Source organism: Schistocerca gregaria, chromosome 3 (assembly GCF_023897955.1).
Source record: "Schistocerca gregaria isolate iqSchGreg1 chromosome 3, iqSchGreg1.2, whole genome shotgun sequence".
Lineage (NCBI taxonomy): Eukaryota > Metazoa > Arthropoda > Insecta > Orthoptera > Acrididae > Schistocerca > Schistocerca gregaria.
The window spans coordinates 232,209,369-232,227,182 of record NC_064922.1 but is presented as its reverse complement, the minus strand read 5'-3'; the positions used below and the strand labels follow the sequence as shown (position 1 = coordinate 232,227,182).

The following is a 17,814-nucleotide window of genomic DNA, read 5'->3' as shown; positions in this document are numbered from 1 at the left end:
GGGGGATATTCCGGCCAATAAATGCCATACGATCATTTCATTTCATCTAAAGCACCAGTGTCAAAGCGGAAAATTCTGTTAAAATGTAAAACGTATGTAGGCATCACATCTGTATCAAAAACAATAATCGGACGAATTACTCCTGCCTTTGGCGATGATTTAACTGGATGAAACGAAATGTATATCCCATCGAAAACACACGTTTCGGTAGCTGTTTGCAAAGTACGAGTATTAATGTTATGTACAAACAAGTGGAGAATGTGATTGATACTGTTTCGGGTGTATCAGTGCAGTACAGCGGCTACACGATCCAGTATATTTACGTCGCTCGAACCCCTTCCTGTTGAAAATGATTTTAGAACAGCGTTTATTGTTTTGTCTGGACCACGTCACCACACTCGCAGCCGAATTTGCCGCCGCGCACATTCTTCCCAGCTGTTGACTGCACTTGTGGCCACTATCTGGTAACGATCTTACAGCTGAAGAATACTCACAACTGTTTTGTTTCCTCAGACTTTATAAGCAAACGGGAAAAATAATTCAATTTCTCGCTGGAGGTATCATCTCAAACCCGTGTAACAATACCTGTAGTCTTAGTCTTAATAATGGCCTCATTTCGGCGAAGAGAAAGACTCTACAAGTTATTTGGGGTACGCCATATCCGGATGACGCCACACATGCCATGAAGCTACTAAAGTGAAAGCAACTTGATAGTTGTTCCACTCACTGTTTCAAACGGTCCCAGGCATTTCAGATTGGGAATGACACGGTGTCGTACTGGGCCAGTCGAGGTACAATAGGACGACTGAGTGTTCCTCCAACGAGGAATATATGTGTCAACACGGCATGAGTAAATCGGAGAGAGGTCAAAACTTCCTGACTTGGGATATTAGAAAAAACGCGCCGGTTCATGTTCACAGTAGCCTGAACGAGTGGGTCCAGGCAATAGACGGAAAACACCCGAAAAGGACCACATGGACAATCTGACTCTCCGTACACTACGGATACAATGCATAGTAGCTTTGGTAAAATACTGGATGTCATGGAATGTCGGCACATGCGTACTACTCTACTGTAACCTCTGTTTTACTGCTTTGACTATGTTTTCTTAATAAAAAAATTTTCCTTTTCACAACTCGTGATTAATCAGATCTGAAGATGACAATTGCATGTGACGGAAACTAATTAACAAGTGTGACTGTTTGCAGCTGAGACAGTTATAAATATTTTTTAAAAAAATTGAACAACTGCGGAATTTCTCGTGACAATATGTCATCCATAAGCAACAGTGCAAGCGTTTCGCGCCACTACGGCAATCCAACGACACCTACGGGGTTAAAATTCACTGGAATCTTCCTCTTTGTCCTCTTGATTTCTCTATGATTCAGTACTCTTCCTCCACTTTGATCTAACTAACTAGCTTCAATGCAAGTGTTCTGTACCTATTGTCATCACATAACGATAGTGAAGGGGGACCTCGAATAAATAGTTTTCTTTGTTCTAATTTCGGAATATATCAATAATTTTGGTACTACTTATTTCTATATTGTTAGCGTTGTGATATACTCGACCTTTCCCTGTGTCCAAACAATCCAGGGACGCCCTGAAAGCAGAACTCGCCCTGTTGACATTTACTGCGCTCAGAAACTGAGGCAAGCTTCTTTCATTTTCATCGCCTGGTACTGTCAGATCTGTGGAAGACAACGGGGTGGTGCAGCCACGACCAGTCAATCTAGTCTGATGATACTGTTGTCAAGACGGCAGCTGGATCATCCAGTCATCCAGACACAATATTTCCGAGGTCCACCAGGCCGCCATCGTCAGGTGAGAATGCTGGTTGCTTAGGTTGCCGGAATTGAACCATACCTTTCTGTCCCTTGTTCCTTGAGGGCTCCCATCTCATCCCGTTGGTAATGTAATGCGAGCACGTTGTGCTTTTTCTGCAGTCGACGTTTATAGTTAGTATTTTTTATCGCGACTTTTGTGATTGTTCAACGTAAACTGGGAAGAGTCTTGCGTTTGTCCTAACTGATTGGGTCTTGCATGAGCTTGTTACTACTCTTGCTATTCTTTGGGCCTGCCATGTGTGGCGGACGAATGTCATCGCTGCCACAGGTCAAGCCATCCGAGTACACATCTCCAGTGCAGTTGTTGTCCCAGAGCACGAATGTTGCCATTTGTGGCAATTTCGTTTCTGGCATAAAACGGCCTTCCTGTTTCTTGGAATCGTTCTCGAAGAGATTGCTCTCCAGTGAGGGTAGATACTGTAGCTGTTGGCTGGGGTAATCTTTCAGTTAATGCAGAGCCATACGTAGGGATCTGTTCTGGAGTCTTTGTCGCTTGTTGATATGGCTGTCTGCCGCATTTCCTCACACAGTTACTTCGTACTCCAGGTGCAGTTGAATGAGGATCTTGAAAATAGCGAGGCCGGTCGTTGGTGGTAGAGTCTACCTTAGGCTGAGCACAGGGCAGAGGCCTCCTGTGCTTTACAGTTCTTCTCGCAGATATGTTCTCGCCGCATGAGCGAGCCGTTGTGCCTGAGGTAATGAGTGTCCCTCTGAGCCGAACAGGTAGTAGTGCTTCAATTGCTCTCCTCCGCTTGAAAGCGGCTGCTTGTTTTTTGGCACGTTAAGCGTTAGTCTCCATTTCGTAACCCATTCTATGAGACAACTGATGGCCTGTTGTGATCTACGCTTCACGATATGTGTGGCACGACTGTTTGAGTATAAAGCCATGTCGTCTACATATATTGACAGTTGGACTTTTAGTGTGCATAGCAGATTTGATGTATACAGAATGTACAAGATCAGGGACAAAACTGATTCAAACAGTTTTTTTCTTTATTGTAATTTCTTGCCTCATGCGAGGCAGGCTGGCAGGGGCCTACATATGGCACTCTTCGGCCAAAAGAAGAACAGAGAGTAAACATGAAGAGAGGAAAACATACATACACGAATGGTAAGAAACAGGTGAGAAATATAAGAAATAAAATAAAGGCACTGGTCTTACAAACAAGTTCAAAAGTGCACACAAACGTAGACAAACAGTTTTACACACGAACGAAGGAGCACACCAAAGAAAAAACTTATGCACATAGATGAAGAGAACACTGTAGCACAATGGTGACGATCTTCGTCACACTGAACACACTGATGAGTGGGGGTGGGGGGGGGGGGGGCTGCCACTGGGTGCAGGGGATGGGCAGGGGGAAGTAAGAAGCCACTGGGAGAAAGGAAGGGTGAGGGAAGGGAAGAGGGTAGGGTCAGGTGTATAAGCCTGGGGAGGGGGGAGGGGGGAGGGAGTGGGAGAACTGGGAGAGAGGAGGGGGAGGGTGAAAGGAAGGTGAGGAAGGGGAGAGGGAGCCCTGGAGGAAAAGGGGGAAGGAAGGAAAGGAAGGGGAGGATTAGAGCTGATAGGAGGAGTATATGGAAGGAACGAGGGCATCATCAGGACGGGGAATTCGACAGAAGCCACCTTGGACAAGGGTGTGGAGAGTGTGGAGATGAACAGCAGGTGGGATGCGAGAGTACAGGCGCGGCAGCATATTAGGGTGGGAGAGGATGAGAGAGACAAGCAGGTGGGGAGGATCAAGCTTGTGGGAGGTGTAAAGGATCCATATCAGTTCAAGGAAAAGGAGGAGTTGTGGGAAAGGAATTAGGTCATAAAGGATCCACGTGGGGGATGGGAGACCAATGTGATAGGTGAGATGGAGTGCAAGGCATTGAAGGATTTGAAGGGCCTTATAATAGGTGGGAGGGTCAGAGATCTAGGCGAGGTGGGCATAGCAAAGGATGGGACGGACGAGTATAGTGGAGGGGTCCAGACCCCATGTTCGTCAGAAAAGGAGTTTGAGGAGGCAAAGATGGGTTTGTGTCTTGGCTTGGACTATCTGGAGATGGGGGCGGGGGGGGGGGGGGGGCGGAGTTCCAGGATAGGTGGCGGTCGAGGGTGACGCCAAGGTATTTAAGGGTGGGGTGAGAGCAATGGGACAGCCGTAGATGTAAAAACCCAGGAGATGGAAGGAAGGGGTGATGGGGCCTATAATGATTGCCTCGAAGGATTGACCTTGAGCAGCCCTGGCTGCACCAAGCAGTGAGGAGGTCAAGATGGGATTGGAGAAGGCGTTGAGAGTGTTGAAGGGTGGGGGCGAGGGCAAGGAAGGCAGTATCATTGGCATGGCGACGGCATGTCCAGTATATAGAAGGTAGAGAAGAGAGGAGAGGACAGAACCTTGGGTTGGGGCGCACCTGCGGAGTGGTAGAAGGTATAGGAATCGGTGTGGTGGACGTTAACATAGGAAGGGCGTTGAGAGAGGAAGGAGGCGATCAGACGATTCAAGCCGTGAAGCTGTGGTCCTTTTATACACCACGGAAGACGAACAGCGCGTGCGCCAGAGATCGTCGTTGCTGCCCGCCAGCGCAAGTGAACGTAAAGCACCAGCAGCGGTGAAAGAGGAAAAACCAGTAAATCGCTTTTGAGTTCCAGTAACGATACCTCTTGTCGGACGAGTCAATGAGCGTTGTTTTTTGTCGGATAAAATATGATTGCAAGTTTTAGCCTACTTAATGGGTAGACCCTGTTGAAAGGTCTCTGTTGGATTCCTTTCATGTTCATTTCTTAAATCTGTTGCCATTTACTGCATAAATTCCTCTTCTAAATTTACTGTGGCGTTTCTGACTATCTGGGAGGAGACTGAGTAGTGGAACGTGTTACTTTTACACATGAACAAGAACGATCTGTCACACTACTACACTTTAAAACACAGTTTATATGTAATTCATATATGTAGTTCATGTCACGCAGTCTCATACGGAACCTACATCCGCTTTCTTTTATATACAGTATATAATAAGATACTGTCATCCCCCTTCCCTTCTCTATGAAAGAATGAATGAGCAAATATATTTCTAGTTGCATGCTGGATGGTAGCAGACAAGCCTGTCTGCTAGAGAACACTAGGACCAACGTCAGAACAGGTAGCTACGCTTTCTAAAAGCAAAGAGGTTTCTATCCTTAGTATTGTCCTGTCCGTCCCTTGTCATGTTGGCATAGGGAGCTGCCTCTCTGGTCACTTCCGTTTGTATTTGGGAAGCACCCTTGGTAGGAGCCCAGGTCAGTCTGTCCGTGGCGAGCGTCTGAAGTGGTAAGATCTCCGGCTAAGCGCGTGTCTGCTAAGTCCGTAGGACAATGGATGTCTTAAGTTTAGCCTAAATGAAAATTTAATCACATTTATTTCAGGTTTAGCTCTAAAATATCTAATGTTATCTTAAATTGCAACGCAGCGTAATTCGAGTGTGAAGTTCAGAATATATTCCGGTAGTTGCTTTGTCATTACTTTGTGAGTAAAGTGGAACCACGTGTTGATCAGTAACTCTAAGATCATCAATCTTAAATGCGAATGTGCGTGAGATTATAAAGTCTCGTCTTGACAATATTTTTCAATATAGCAACTTTTCTTTATGTTCAACCCACGTGGGGTGTACTTTGTGAGACCAGTACTACGTGCTTATACAGTTGTTTGACCCATCAGGTTAATAGTAAGACGATAGTAACCAGTTCAAGGTTTTTCTTTTGTAAAATGCTTTACGATCTAATTTATTTTAATTATCAGATTTATTGTGGAGTTACACTCTTTGTGTAAGCCAAGTTGACCACGTGAAGCATGTGGTGTAATCATCAAAGTAGCCCTCAGCTATTCTTTTCGGGAAGATTTCACAGAGAATTAGTATGAATTTAGTATACCAGTGTCTGGTAATTACATGACGGACCGGATTGCGCTACGAACTTAACTTCTTTGGGTGAAAATTGAATCGGTTGGTTGTGGTTAATTTCCTCTTGCATATGTTTCAACGTTCTTCGTGTGTTATTTTATGAATGCAGTGTTGTATGCAGTCTCCCAATCTTGGCTCCATATTTGATGTGTTCCGTAAGATTACAATCTCACATTTTCACAATCCTAAATAAGGCACCATTTTAGTCATGAATCAAGTTTAATATGCTGAAATTTCAATGATCAATGTTAAAATAAATTTCCAAATATAAACTGATTTATTTCTTTTTATTTAAATTCTCTTATATATATATATATATATATATATATATATATATATATATATATATATATATATATATATATATATATATATCACCGGTTGTCGTATGACTATTAAAAGATTATAATTAATCTTAGTCTGGTTGAGAATCTGGTAAGCTAGACTGGATACCTGGTGAAACAGTTGCGCAGTACTGCAAGGTTAACTAACCCCAGACAGCTCACAGCTACTAACCCGCTTTTATTGTCTGTCAGCACCGCTTTCACATCAAATTAATGCACTGTCTCTATTTACAATGGACTCTGCTAATCTAATTTCAAAGGATTCTTTTAAAACACCGTCGCAGTAGCGAGACGAAGGGGCATCAATTTGCTTTTTATAACATTTTGTGCCCCTTGGTAAGATAGTACGCCATTGCAGATTTCTCAGGCTGCAACAGTCGTTTGTGGCGCTGGTGCTCAGTACATCTATTGCGAATGGTGCGAATAATTTGACCAATATACTTTTTCCCACAAAACAGTGCGTCCTCATTCCGAGCCAAGAAGACCCCCGTGTGTCGCACCTGCGGATTTTGCAAAGAGGGTTTACACCAACTCAGACCCAGATAACTTGACACCAGAGCTGAAACTCCTTACTGTCATGTTGAGGTAGAAAGGCTCCTTAGACAAACACATATGTCGTGCCTTTGAGTACGGACCTTCGACGAAATCAGTGGAAGATGCTTGTAGATCACTTAGTTTCGTTCCATATTCTGGGTACATATCTACAAAGGCACGACGGATTTGGAAAAGATATAATATGATTTAGCGCTCCTTGGTACGGTAAAAGTTGACCTAGGTTTTAGGGAAGCAGGTTTTTACCAAATCGCTTACCATTGTAGGGAAAAGTGTATTGGCCACACTATTTGCACGATGGATTTACTGAGTATCAACACCACGCACGTTTGTTGCAGCCAGGGAAATCTGTGGTGGCAGAGTAGCCTATTATGTTAACGAAAAACGCAAACTATTATATACTAAGACACAAATGGTTGCCCATGCACGTCGTTGTTCGGAATGTGTCAAATAAAACAATCTATTCGAATTAGACTAGCAGATAGCATTATGAATAGAGACAGGGGCTACCCGTGAAGTAAGTCTTGCACCCCGTTTCGTGTAACATTAAACGACATCGTCCGTTGATTCAGCCTGCAGAATGTACCAACTTTGGTACCGGGTAGTGATTCATCGGTTTTGCCGCCTCTCATCGCTGGTGACCCTGTACCTTGATTTACAGTACGGGACAGCAGCGATGATTTCTGGCGCAAGCGATGTTGGCATTCCGCGGCATATAATAGGACCTCCGTTTCACAGTGCGATCCAGTTACTGTGATATCAGCAAACAGCGTAATCAACGGAAGTTGGTGGCCAGGTGGACCGCGGCAATTTTGTGTCCAGATGACTGCTTGAGCCGACTGCACACCTGACAAGAATATCACCAGCTAATACGCTGGGAAAGTCTACGTAGTCCGAGACGTGCTGCGGCTCGCGTTGGTGCTTTGTAGGTTTCCTTCCTCTGTTGAAGGCCGGACCGTATCGTTTAGCTGGCATGGTTCCGGTTGTTTCTCTTCTTCTCGTCTTGACAGGCGCCACTCCGTTTCACAAGCGTTGCCTGTCCGCTAGTGGCAGCAGCGGCGGTCGTAGTTCTTCCGCGTCCCGTGAGTCGGCAGTTCGTGTGGTGACTCAGGGGGAGACAGGTCCGCACATTGCCAGAACACGCCGGAACTGCTGGCGGCACGCATGGAGTGCCGGATGGAAGGGCTGTGGTCACGAGGGTGTACGGCCTCGTCGTAAAACGGATGCTGCAAGCTTTAAAATAAGTGCACTTGAATTCAAGTAGAGAAACCTGCAGCATTGTGATATCTCACGACTTTCCAGTGACTTGGGTGGTGTTGCTGCTCGTAGTGTCGCCGAGGTGAAGAGCGGCGAGTTGAGTGCTTGGGGAGGGCGGATCTGATTAGCTTTCCTGGACTTCTTATTACTAGTTACTGCTTTCAGCTTGTTACAATTTGTTAAGTTCATCCAGCGGTATTTTTCCTGCCTGGTTCCGCTAAAGCCCAAGCTACCTGCCTTGGGGGTTGGTGTATGGAACGGCAGTGTACGTTTCCTGCCGCTGTTGTCCGGTAAGGTGTATAGTTTTGACAGCTTTCTTGATTGTAGGCCGGTTGGTGATTTTTTTCTACTCTGGTGGTAGTCATGCCTTTCTCGTTCCGGGCGCTCTAAACACTGTATTCTGCGGACGTAGTGCAGACCGCCGTTTCCGGCTTTGACGTATTGTTCCATCGTTGTATTTGGTCTGTCGGACGTCAGGTAAGTTCAGCAATTTATCATTAGTCATTCGTTGGACTGCCACTTGTCTGAGTTACCATCTTGTGAAGTGAATGCAACTCTTGGCTGCCTATCTCATCGCTCGCGAAAGTGTTTGTTCTCAGAAGTCGATTCCTGGAGCACCGTCTGTGACTGGTCCTTGTGTTTAATTATTTTATTATTTAGTATAATACTTTGTAATGCCTACATTAAAGGTCGTGATGCCTTCTGCTGTGTTTGTGGCTACTTACCTGTAATACTTTAATATTTGTAAGTTGTAAAATGCAGCGAGTTCTTAAACATTCTTAATTTATTGCCATTCTTGGCGTATAAGGCCTTCAGCCGTGATCACAATGGCTTGTTTTTAAAACATTATCTGCTGTATCTGTATTTTAAGTGTAAAGGTTGTCTTACAAGGTTTACCATCATTTTATTTCACTCGTTTGGTGATCAGTTGCTTGTTTTTTCTTTTTTAAATTAACCTGTTTTGAAATAAATGTGTGTAAGTATAGAAGGCAACCAATAGTAACTGACTACGGCCCCGTCCACAATCGCAACCGAATCCTGTCTTCCCCTGATTGCCAGGTCACATAGTGAGAGCCAGAAGTCTGACAAAAGTAAAAGAAATAAATAACGAGGAAAAGCGAGTACACTGAACAGCTCACCATGACCACGTGTTGCAGCGGTGCGTTGTACACAGCGGTCATAACGAATGGCTTACCTTGGTCATGTCGGCGGTGAAGACGAGCACGTTCTCCAGCTTGACGTCGCGATGCACGATCTGCTTGGAGTGCAGGAAGTCGAGTGCCGAGCCGATCTGCGAGGCGACGCGCTTCACCTGCTCCTCGGGCAGACCTCCCGCCTTCACCGCCCCGGACAGGTCTCCCAGCGGCGCGTACTCCTGCCAGCAAACGCCACACAGGTCATACAGTGTGCTCTCATCACAGCTGCCAGGCCAATACTGCTCATAGACATAAAAGTGAGTGCTAGGGCCGTGCTACAGAGTTGCTATGTCTCGAAGGACATGAATGTAACACAGGTGTCATTCAACTACAGCTTTCAGTTCCATCCTCCCCCACCACATATACAACATGAGTTCGTCATCTGCAAATTGTGCCGTACATTATGACACACGAATGGTTCAAGCGGCTCTGAGCACTATGGAACTTAACATCTGAGGTCATCAGTCCTCTAGACTTAGAACTACTTAAAGCTAACTAACCTAAGGACATCACACACATCCTTGCCAGGGGCAGGATTCGAACCTGCGACCGTAGCAGTCGCGCGGTTCCGGACTGAAGCGCCTAGAACTGCTCGGCCACAGCGGCCGGCGCGTTTTTAAATAGAGAATACTTGGTCAACCTTAAAATTAATGTACGTTTATTCACATTAAATCAAAGTTCATAATTTGGCCTTTAATTCTGGCCGATTTGTAACAAATAATGTCGTCGTGGTGATGCCCATCATTTTGAATGCTCGATACAAGTCTCTTCTCCAAATCCCCAATCACATGAATCCATTTCTCTGCAGGGATGGCACCAGTTTCTCGAATGATCGCATCCTTCAACTGGTCCAGATTTCGTGGTTTCTTGTTAAACACACAGCTTTTAAGGTACCCCGCAGACAAAAGGCACACGCTGACAAGTCTGGAGATCTGGGAGGCCAAGGAACATTGCTAGAACGTGAGGTAAGCTGTCCATGAAACATTCGTTGACGAACTGCCGTTGAAGCGTATCGCGGTGTGTGATGTAGCGCCATCCTGCTTGAACCAAACATCTTTTAAAGGGATTCTTCATCTTCTAAGCTCTGGTTTCAAGAACTTTTAAAGCGTATGAATGTATCGAACCGAATTGAAAGTGATTGTGGCCCCTTTTTCCCTGAAAAATTAGCAGCCAAATAATACCGAATCACACGAGAGTATAGCAGTCTATACCCGTTTGGGAGTGTATACGGTGTGGATGCTCAGGAGCCCAGGAACGCAAATTTTGCGTACTGACGGTCCCGTTTAAATGAAAATGAGCTTCATCGTTCACCTATAAAATCACGTTATCAAAATCGCTTTAATTCTCCAGGTAAAGTCTTCGCGTACAGCAAAACCAGTTGGCTTTAGTTGTTGCACAATAAGATGTTTGTGCAGATGAAATTTTAATTTATGCAAATTTCGTCCAAGCGATTCACAACGTCTAGCTCGCCTCTGACTATCGCTTTCCTTACCCTTGCGATATTTCTCCACGTCACTACAGTGTGTGTCGGGCCAGTACGCTTGTTATCCATTACCTTCCCAGCTGATCTGAAATGCTCCATTCACCTGAGGATTGCATTACGACTCGGAATAACTCCATGTCGAGCCAGAGTGAATTGTACACAAAACATTCGCTTCGTAGCCTTAACGACTCACCACTTATAACGAAAGTGTCAGGCAAACAAACGATGTTGCAAGTCCCACTACCCCATTGTAACTGAAATGGCGTGTTGTGTGGAGAAGAACAACCCTCGCTACGATCTTCTTCCACCACCGCGCTCTCAGCACTAGCGGATCAAAACCGTCCGTCTTCCGTGTGTCACTCTGAGTAGCGTGGCCAGGAGCTCCCTTTACACCTGAACTAAATGCTTGTAAGAATCTAAGGCGCTAATATATTTCACATTTGAAGATCATTGATACGCCTATAGCGCTCCTCACGAGAACTGCAACGTGACTGCCGCGTAACTGCGAACTGACTGCCCAGGGAGGACAACACAGCCCGTTGCTTTGATCACTTTGTCGTTTGTCTTTCCGTGTGTTTGGTGGCAGATACCAGTGACTTCCCTTTGCAGGAGCGCTTAGCGACTAGTGTGTCGATCTGTGAACGGAAGCACAACGAAAACATCACACAGAGATGGATAGGTTTCGTAACGTTTCTTCCCACGTTTCGTAATGTGGGAAGAAAGCTTTTCGCCTGTAAAGTGTTTTCGATGCGCCCTTTTTCTCACCCTCCCCCCCAACCCCCTCCTGTCACCCTTGGTCGTCCAGCAAACTGAAGGGAAACGTGTGCTGAAGCTAGTGCGTTAGCGGTGGGCACACCCTGTGAATCAAGCAGAAGGCGTGCTGCAGAACTTGGAATTAAAAGGGACACAGTGTAGAGATGGGCAAAGTCGTTCATCCTTGGGCACTAGTTCAGTGGTGATCGCTCTTTTTTGTGAACCGTTCTTTTTACTCGTTCACCGTTCATTGTGCGTGGTATATGGTTCATATGAAAAACTGAAAATTAGTAACATAGGCGACCGAAAATGGAAGGCACTAAGAAGGCGCACTTCCTCCCCCCTGAAGTACAGAGTTTTTATTCATAACAGAATTCTCACACACTTGTAATTTTCGTGATTGTGCAAAACATCTTGTAGCGTTATGTGGCTGATCGCAGTGAAATAGAAGGTGGAACACAAAAAACCGGGCCCAAGTACACATCGCTAGCCACTTACGCACGATCAGTTGACCGCTACGAGCAGAATAGATAAACATGTATTAATTAGGCATTGAAGAAATAAAAAATAAGCTATTGCAAACAACTTCGAAACAATAGATGACTGGTAAGCGACAATGGGCAGTATATACTCGGGTCCGATTTTTCGTGCGCCACCCTGTACCACTGAAATAATATTGTAGGAGTTATCATATTCTCTTTGCAAATTGTGACAACATACACTCGATTACGAAGTGCGGGCTTCATTCGGTTGTAAGGCGGTCTGCCTTCCGTAACAATGAACATTCTCTTTTACCTTGGACCAAAAAAAGACGGAAAATTGTCACTCGTGTGTGCTGTGTCGATGTCCTTTGCATGTCTAATAACAGAATCTTGCCTTTTTACAAATATTTCTTCTGCTTTTTATCGAAATAGTGAGTAAGCTGATACGCTGTTTTGTTACCTGAAAAGATGTATGTATTACATACGACGTAATTTTTATGTAATTTGTGTAATTATAAAATACATTTTAATTACCGGTCGTGGACACTGAATAGAATACGAAAATAACCAGAAGTCTGGAGTTCAAAAAAGGTTTGCAACAGATCTAGAATGGGCGTGCGAAGCGAACGAAACGAACAACAACTCGATAGTGGACTAACTGTGAGCAGTCGGCAGAGGAACTGCGACGAGTGGTCACGTAAAGAAGGACGAGTCCGGCCGAGCGAGACCGAAACAGATGGAAACGAGACCGAGGAGGGAACGAGACCGGCCAACGTGGCGTTCGCGAACGAGACCGACCGTATCCCGTTCCCGGGAACTATAAGTAGAAAGCCGCGACCGAAGTGAACTCTGACCGTTCCTTAAAATTCGTTCCTCGCTCGTCCCGTTCATCTTAGTGAACTGTTCCTTTGGACCTGTTAGTTCGTGAACGACCCACCTCTAACACAGTGCAACTCCGCTTGAAAACGGACACTGCAGCTGATAAACCGCGTGAGCTGGAGGACATGAAGGCGTTTGAAGTTGTGCAATGTTTTCGTTGTGCTTCAGTTCAAGGATCGACACACCAGTCACTAAGCGCTCCACCAAAGTGAGGTCGCTGGTATTTTCGACTGTTATTCTGCAAACACACGGAAAGACAAACAACGAACTGGTCAAAGCAACGGGCTGTGCTGTCCTCCCTGGGCAATCAGTTGGCAGTTACGCGGCAGTTACGTTGCAGTTCTCGTGAGGAGCACTATAGGAATATCAGTGATCTGTATGGGAGCTTCAAATCTTAAATATATTAGCATGGTGGTGTACGTATGGACGTTTTGGACAAATAGTCGTAAGTGTTAATAAAGTTGCAACGAAATAATTACAGTTTAGGCCAACCCACATTCATGACCATTAAAATTTCAGCACCCCGAAAGATAACAAATAACGAAATTTTGATACATGCAATAAAAACAGCCACCAGATACGGAAGGAAGCAGTCAAAAGCTCTTGACCTAGGTTTCAACACATATAAACCGGCCTTCTTCAAAAATCTTATTACCTTTTATATGCTGATCCTAATGGGCTGCCTGAAGGCTTAGTGATAATTAAATGTGACAATCGTAAAAACAGCCATCTTGTAAGTTTTAATTATAACCCTATTGGCAGAACATCAGGATCAGCATGTAAAACGTAATAAGACTTCTGAAGAAGACCTGTTTATGTGGGTTGAAACGTAGGTCAAGTGATTTTGAATCCTACCCGCCGCAAATACCGGGTGCATTTATGCCATATATAACATTTGTAGAGTTGCTGCTGCAACTTTGCTTAATATTTTTGCTTGTTCTTCATACACTAAAGTAGCAAGAATACATTGGTTTGGGGCTATACAGGGTGTAAAACTTAGTACACAGAGTTGGCGTCCGGGTACACACGACTTCCCTTCCTTGACGAAGGACATTCGCGCGCGAAGTTAAATAATTAAATAAATCTTGCCAAATCCTGAAAAGCGAATCCAGTGCTATGAGAGAAAAATGCTTAGGAAAAGAAGAAATGGGAAGAATAAAGCTAATGATCCACCCCTAATGGCACAGACATGGTGAGATATGTATGGATAAAGGAATTGAGAAGAATATTACTTTTGAAGAAACAAACAGATTCCATTCCTATGAGTCTTTCTGCAAACACAGCTGCTTTGCACTGAGATGGCAAAAGTCGTGGGATACCTCCTCATATCGTGTCGGATCTACTTCTGCCGGTGTAGTGAAGCAGGTGGACGAGGTATGGACTCAAGTCGCTGGAAGTCCCCTGCGGAAATTGAACCACCTCTATAGCCGTCCACAATTGCGAAGTGTTGCCGGTGCACGAACTGACCTTTCAAATACGTCCCATAAAAGCCACATGGGATTCATGTCGAGCGAACTGGGTAGCCAAATCATTCTCTAGAATTTTTGAGACTGTTGTTCAAACCAATCGCCAACAGATGTGGCCTGGTGACCTGGGGAATCGTCGTTTGAGAACATGAAGTCCATTAATGGCTTCAAACGGTCTCCATGTAGCCGAACGTAACCATTTCCAGTCAATGATTGGTTCAGCTGGTGCAGAGCGCCCAGTCCGTTCCATGTGAACACAGACCACAACGTTATGGCTGATTACCTTGTTGTAGTTTCCGCTGGCGTGGTTCAGCTCGTCGACACGTTTCTCACTTGAGAAAGGCTAACAAAGCACTACAAAAGCCACCATCGGCTTGCACAGTGCCAGTGCCTTTTGGGCATCGCCGGTCCATGGCTTCGAGCAGTCAGCGTCACACTTGAACCTTTCCACCAGCTCTTACCAACCGAAATGGGGATTCATCTGACCAGGCGCTGGTTTTCCAGTATTATAGGTTCCAACCGATATGGTCACGAGCCCAGAGAGGTGCTGAGGCGATGTCGTGCTGTTAGCAAAGGCACTAGCGTCGCTCATCTGCTGCCATAGCCCCTAGAAATATTGAATTTCCTAACGATTTCCGTAACAGAATGTCCCATGCGTCTGGCACCAAATACCATTCCGCGTTCGGAGTCTGTAAAACCCAGTCGTGCAGCTGTAATCACATCTGAAACCTTATCACACGAATTACGTGAGAGCAAATGACAGCTCCACCAATGCACTGCCCTTTTACATTTTGTGTACGTGGTACTCCGCCACCTGTGTATGTGCATATCGCTATCCCGTGATTTTGGTCATCTCGGTGTAGAGCACCAAAGAACAAAGAATGTTCCGTATGTTTCGTTAGGACCCCATACAACGAACTGAAATGTTATAGCTGATACACGGCCTTGCCTCATGACTACATCAGAAAAAGTGTGAGCCAACAGTTTTGTAACGCACGAAAATGTTTGCTAGAGGATAAGTACTAAACGAATTCCAAAGAAAACGCAATGCTCCCGATGGGCAGAAGAAAGTCAGATTTGCTTCGTAACCTACTGTCAACAACCAGGTCATCAGAGACGGAACACAGTCTCGTAACAGACAAGGATGGGCAAGGAATTCGGTCGTACCCTTTTCAAAGCAAGCATCTCACCACTAGCCTTAATTAATTTAGGAAAGCCAGGGAAACTACAATATTGATGGTCGGGCGGGGATTCGAACATTACTAATATTCAACGTAAGTCTATGTACTAAAGACATCACCTCTTCGGGGCTACCGGCTGGGGAACGGAAAATCGAGGAAGGGGTGGGAGGTGGTGGTGGTGGGGGGGGGGGGGGAGGGGAGGAGGATGACGTAAGAAACAGTAGAAGGTGCTCGCTCGTCTTCCATCCTTTCAGGAAAACCAGGGTGCCGCGAATGCTCGCTGGGAACAATGTCGTGGCAGGGAGTGGAGCGAAATGTACCGGGGCTCGGGCGACGACGGGGGAATCCGCTGCACCGTTCGTAGTGGAGAAGACGTCTCTGGCAGAACTCTGCTGCGCTAATGGACCTGCCGGCACGAGACATGTATAATGACTGTGTGGACAGGAGAGGAGTACTAAATTTTTCACTGGATGGCAGCACCACGGACAGTGCCAGACAGTCTATGATAACTTTGTCAGTCGCAATCGCATATTATTTATACGGTGAGCGGTAAATACGGTAAGCGGTAAACTCAACATCGTAAATCGGGACTATCAAGCAGACGAAGAAATTTTGCAACCTTAGAAGCGAAGTACCACATGACTAGCGAAGCAAAGAAGTCATAAAAAGCAGATTAACACAGACAAAAAGAGCATTCTTGGGCGAGAGAAATTTGGTAATGTCAAATATAGGTCTTCAGCTGAGGAAGAAATTGCTGAGAACGTACGTTTTGAGCATAATATTGGTTGGCAGTGAATCATGGGTGTGGGATAACTGGAAAAGATAACAGTCGAAGCGTTTGGGATGTGTTGCTATAGAAGTATACTGAGAATTGGGCGGGCTGGTAATGTAAGGAATGAGGAGGTTGTCTGCATAAGTGGCGAACATATGAAAATCAATTACAAGGAGAAGGGATAGGATGATAGGACATATTTTACGTCATAAGGAAAATACTTCTATGTTACCACAGAGGGTAAAAGCTGGAGAGGAAGACAGAGACTGGAATACATCCAACAAATAATTGAGAACATTGCTGCCAACGTAAAATCCATGCAAGGAGCGCGAAGGCAAGATAAGAGAAATTATGGATCGTGCAGAGGCATGTAGAGACTCGTTTTTCTCTCCCTCCATTTCCGAGTGGAACGAGAAGCGAATGACTAGCAGTGGTCCAAGGTACCCTCTGCCATGCACCGTAATGTGTCTTCTGGAGTATGTAAGTAGATAATTGTCAGAGGTATCGCTTCAGTGGGCACTTCCATCTCAGATGCCGGCTTCGTCGATATCTACAAATCGATATCTACAGAGGCCTAACGATCTCTGACTGCGTATATCTATCGATACGCGGGCTGGGCGAGAATTTGAATAACTGTTAGGTAGAAAAGGATCCTTTTCCAATTTGATGCTGGAACATTAAGCTGCAAAAACAAAATATGAACATCTTATGTGCGTATTTCTTCGTTGGTGTGCTGAAAAGTAATACCTCCGACTTTTTTATGTGCAAACTATAAAAGCTCAGTAATACGTGTGATGTTTGAGGCTTTCCCGGCACTGCACCTGCTTGATAGGTTCCCAGGAATTACGCCGGATAATATTGTAAAAACATCAGAATATTTCAGCGAGACAACTGACCCCCCATCTTCAGGAGCTACTGTCGCGTCGCTGAAGAGCTCGCCTATTTATATGTTAGCTTTTTAGAACAGCGCAGGCGCCAGCGGGGGCATGGCGTCATCGAAGACCAATCGTAGACGGCGTCGAATATCAGAGCCCTCTTCTAGAGAAACGGGTCGCGGTCTGCGAAAGCGCGCCGCAGCGCGGGAAAATGCGGCCGGGAGCGAGGTCTTGGCGCGCGATTTAAGCATCTGCGCAAAGGTTTCCCATCCGCGTTGACTCGGTGCAGTTGCTAATCTTTGGCTGACGATTCCTTAGTGCCGCCAAGGCTGGCTCCCACGTTTTGCTTTTACAGTATTATCTGGCGTAATTCCCGGGAAACTATAAAGCGCGTCTGCAGCTCGTGGTCGTGCGGTAGCGTTCTCGCTTCCCACGCCCGGGTTCCCGGGTTCGATTCCCAGCGGGGTCAGGGATTTTCTCTGCCTCGTGATGACTGAGTGTTGTGTGCTGTCCTTAGGTTAGTTAGGTTTAAGTAGTGCAAAGTTCTAGGGGACTGATGACCATAGATGTTAAGTCCCATAGTGCTCAGAGCCATTTGAACCCATAAAGCCCTCTGTAATATGTCTTTATCCTGCAAGTCTACATATTTGTTTATAAACATAGTCAACCTGGCGACGAACACAGATGATGTTCAGGTGTGTGTGAAATTTTATGGGACTTAACTGCTAAGGTCATGAGTCGCTAAGCTTACACACTACTTAACCTAAATTATCGTAAGGACAAACACACATACCCATGCCCCA

At 45.4% G+C, this 17,814-nt stretch overlaps 1 protein-coding gene across 1 annotated transcript in view; it reads right to left on the bottom strand.

Moving 5' to 3' along the window:
- Positions 1-17,814, bottom strand: part of LOC126356015 (serine/threonine-protein kinase meng-po) — a 159,423-nt gene that overhangs the window by 22,048 nt on the left and 119,561 nt on the right. The window contains exon 3 of the mRNA XM_050006666.1: positions 9,120-9,299. Coding sequence (XP_049862623.1) covers positions 9,120-9,299 — 180 coding nt within the window. The remainder of the gene's footprint in view (positions 1-9,119; positions 9,300-17,814) is intronic.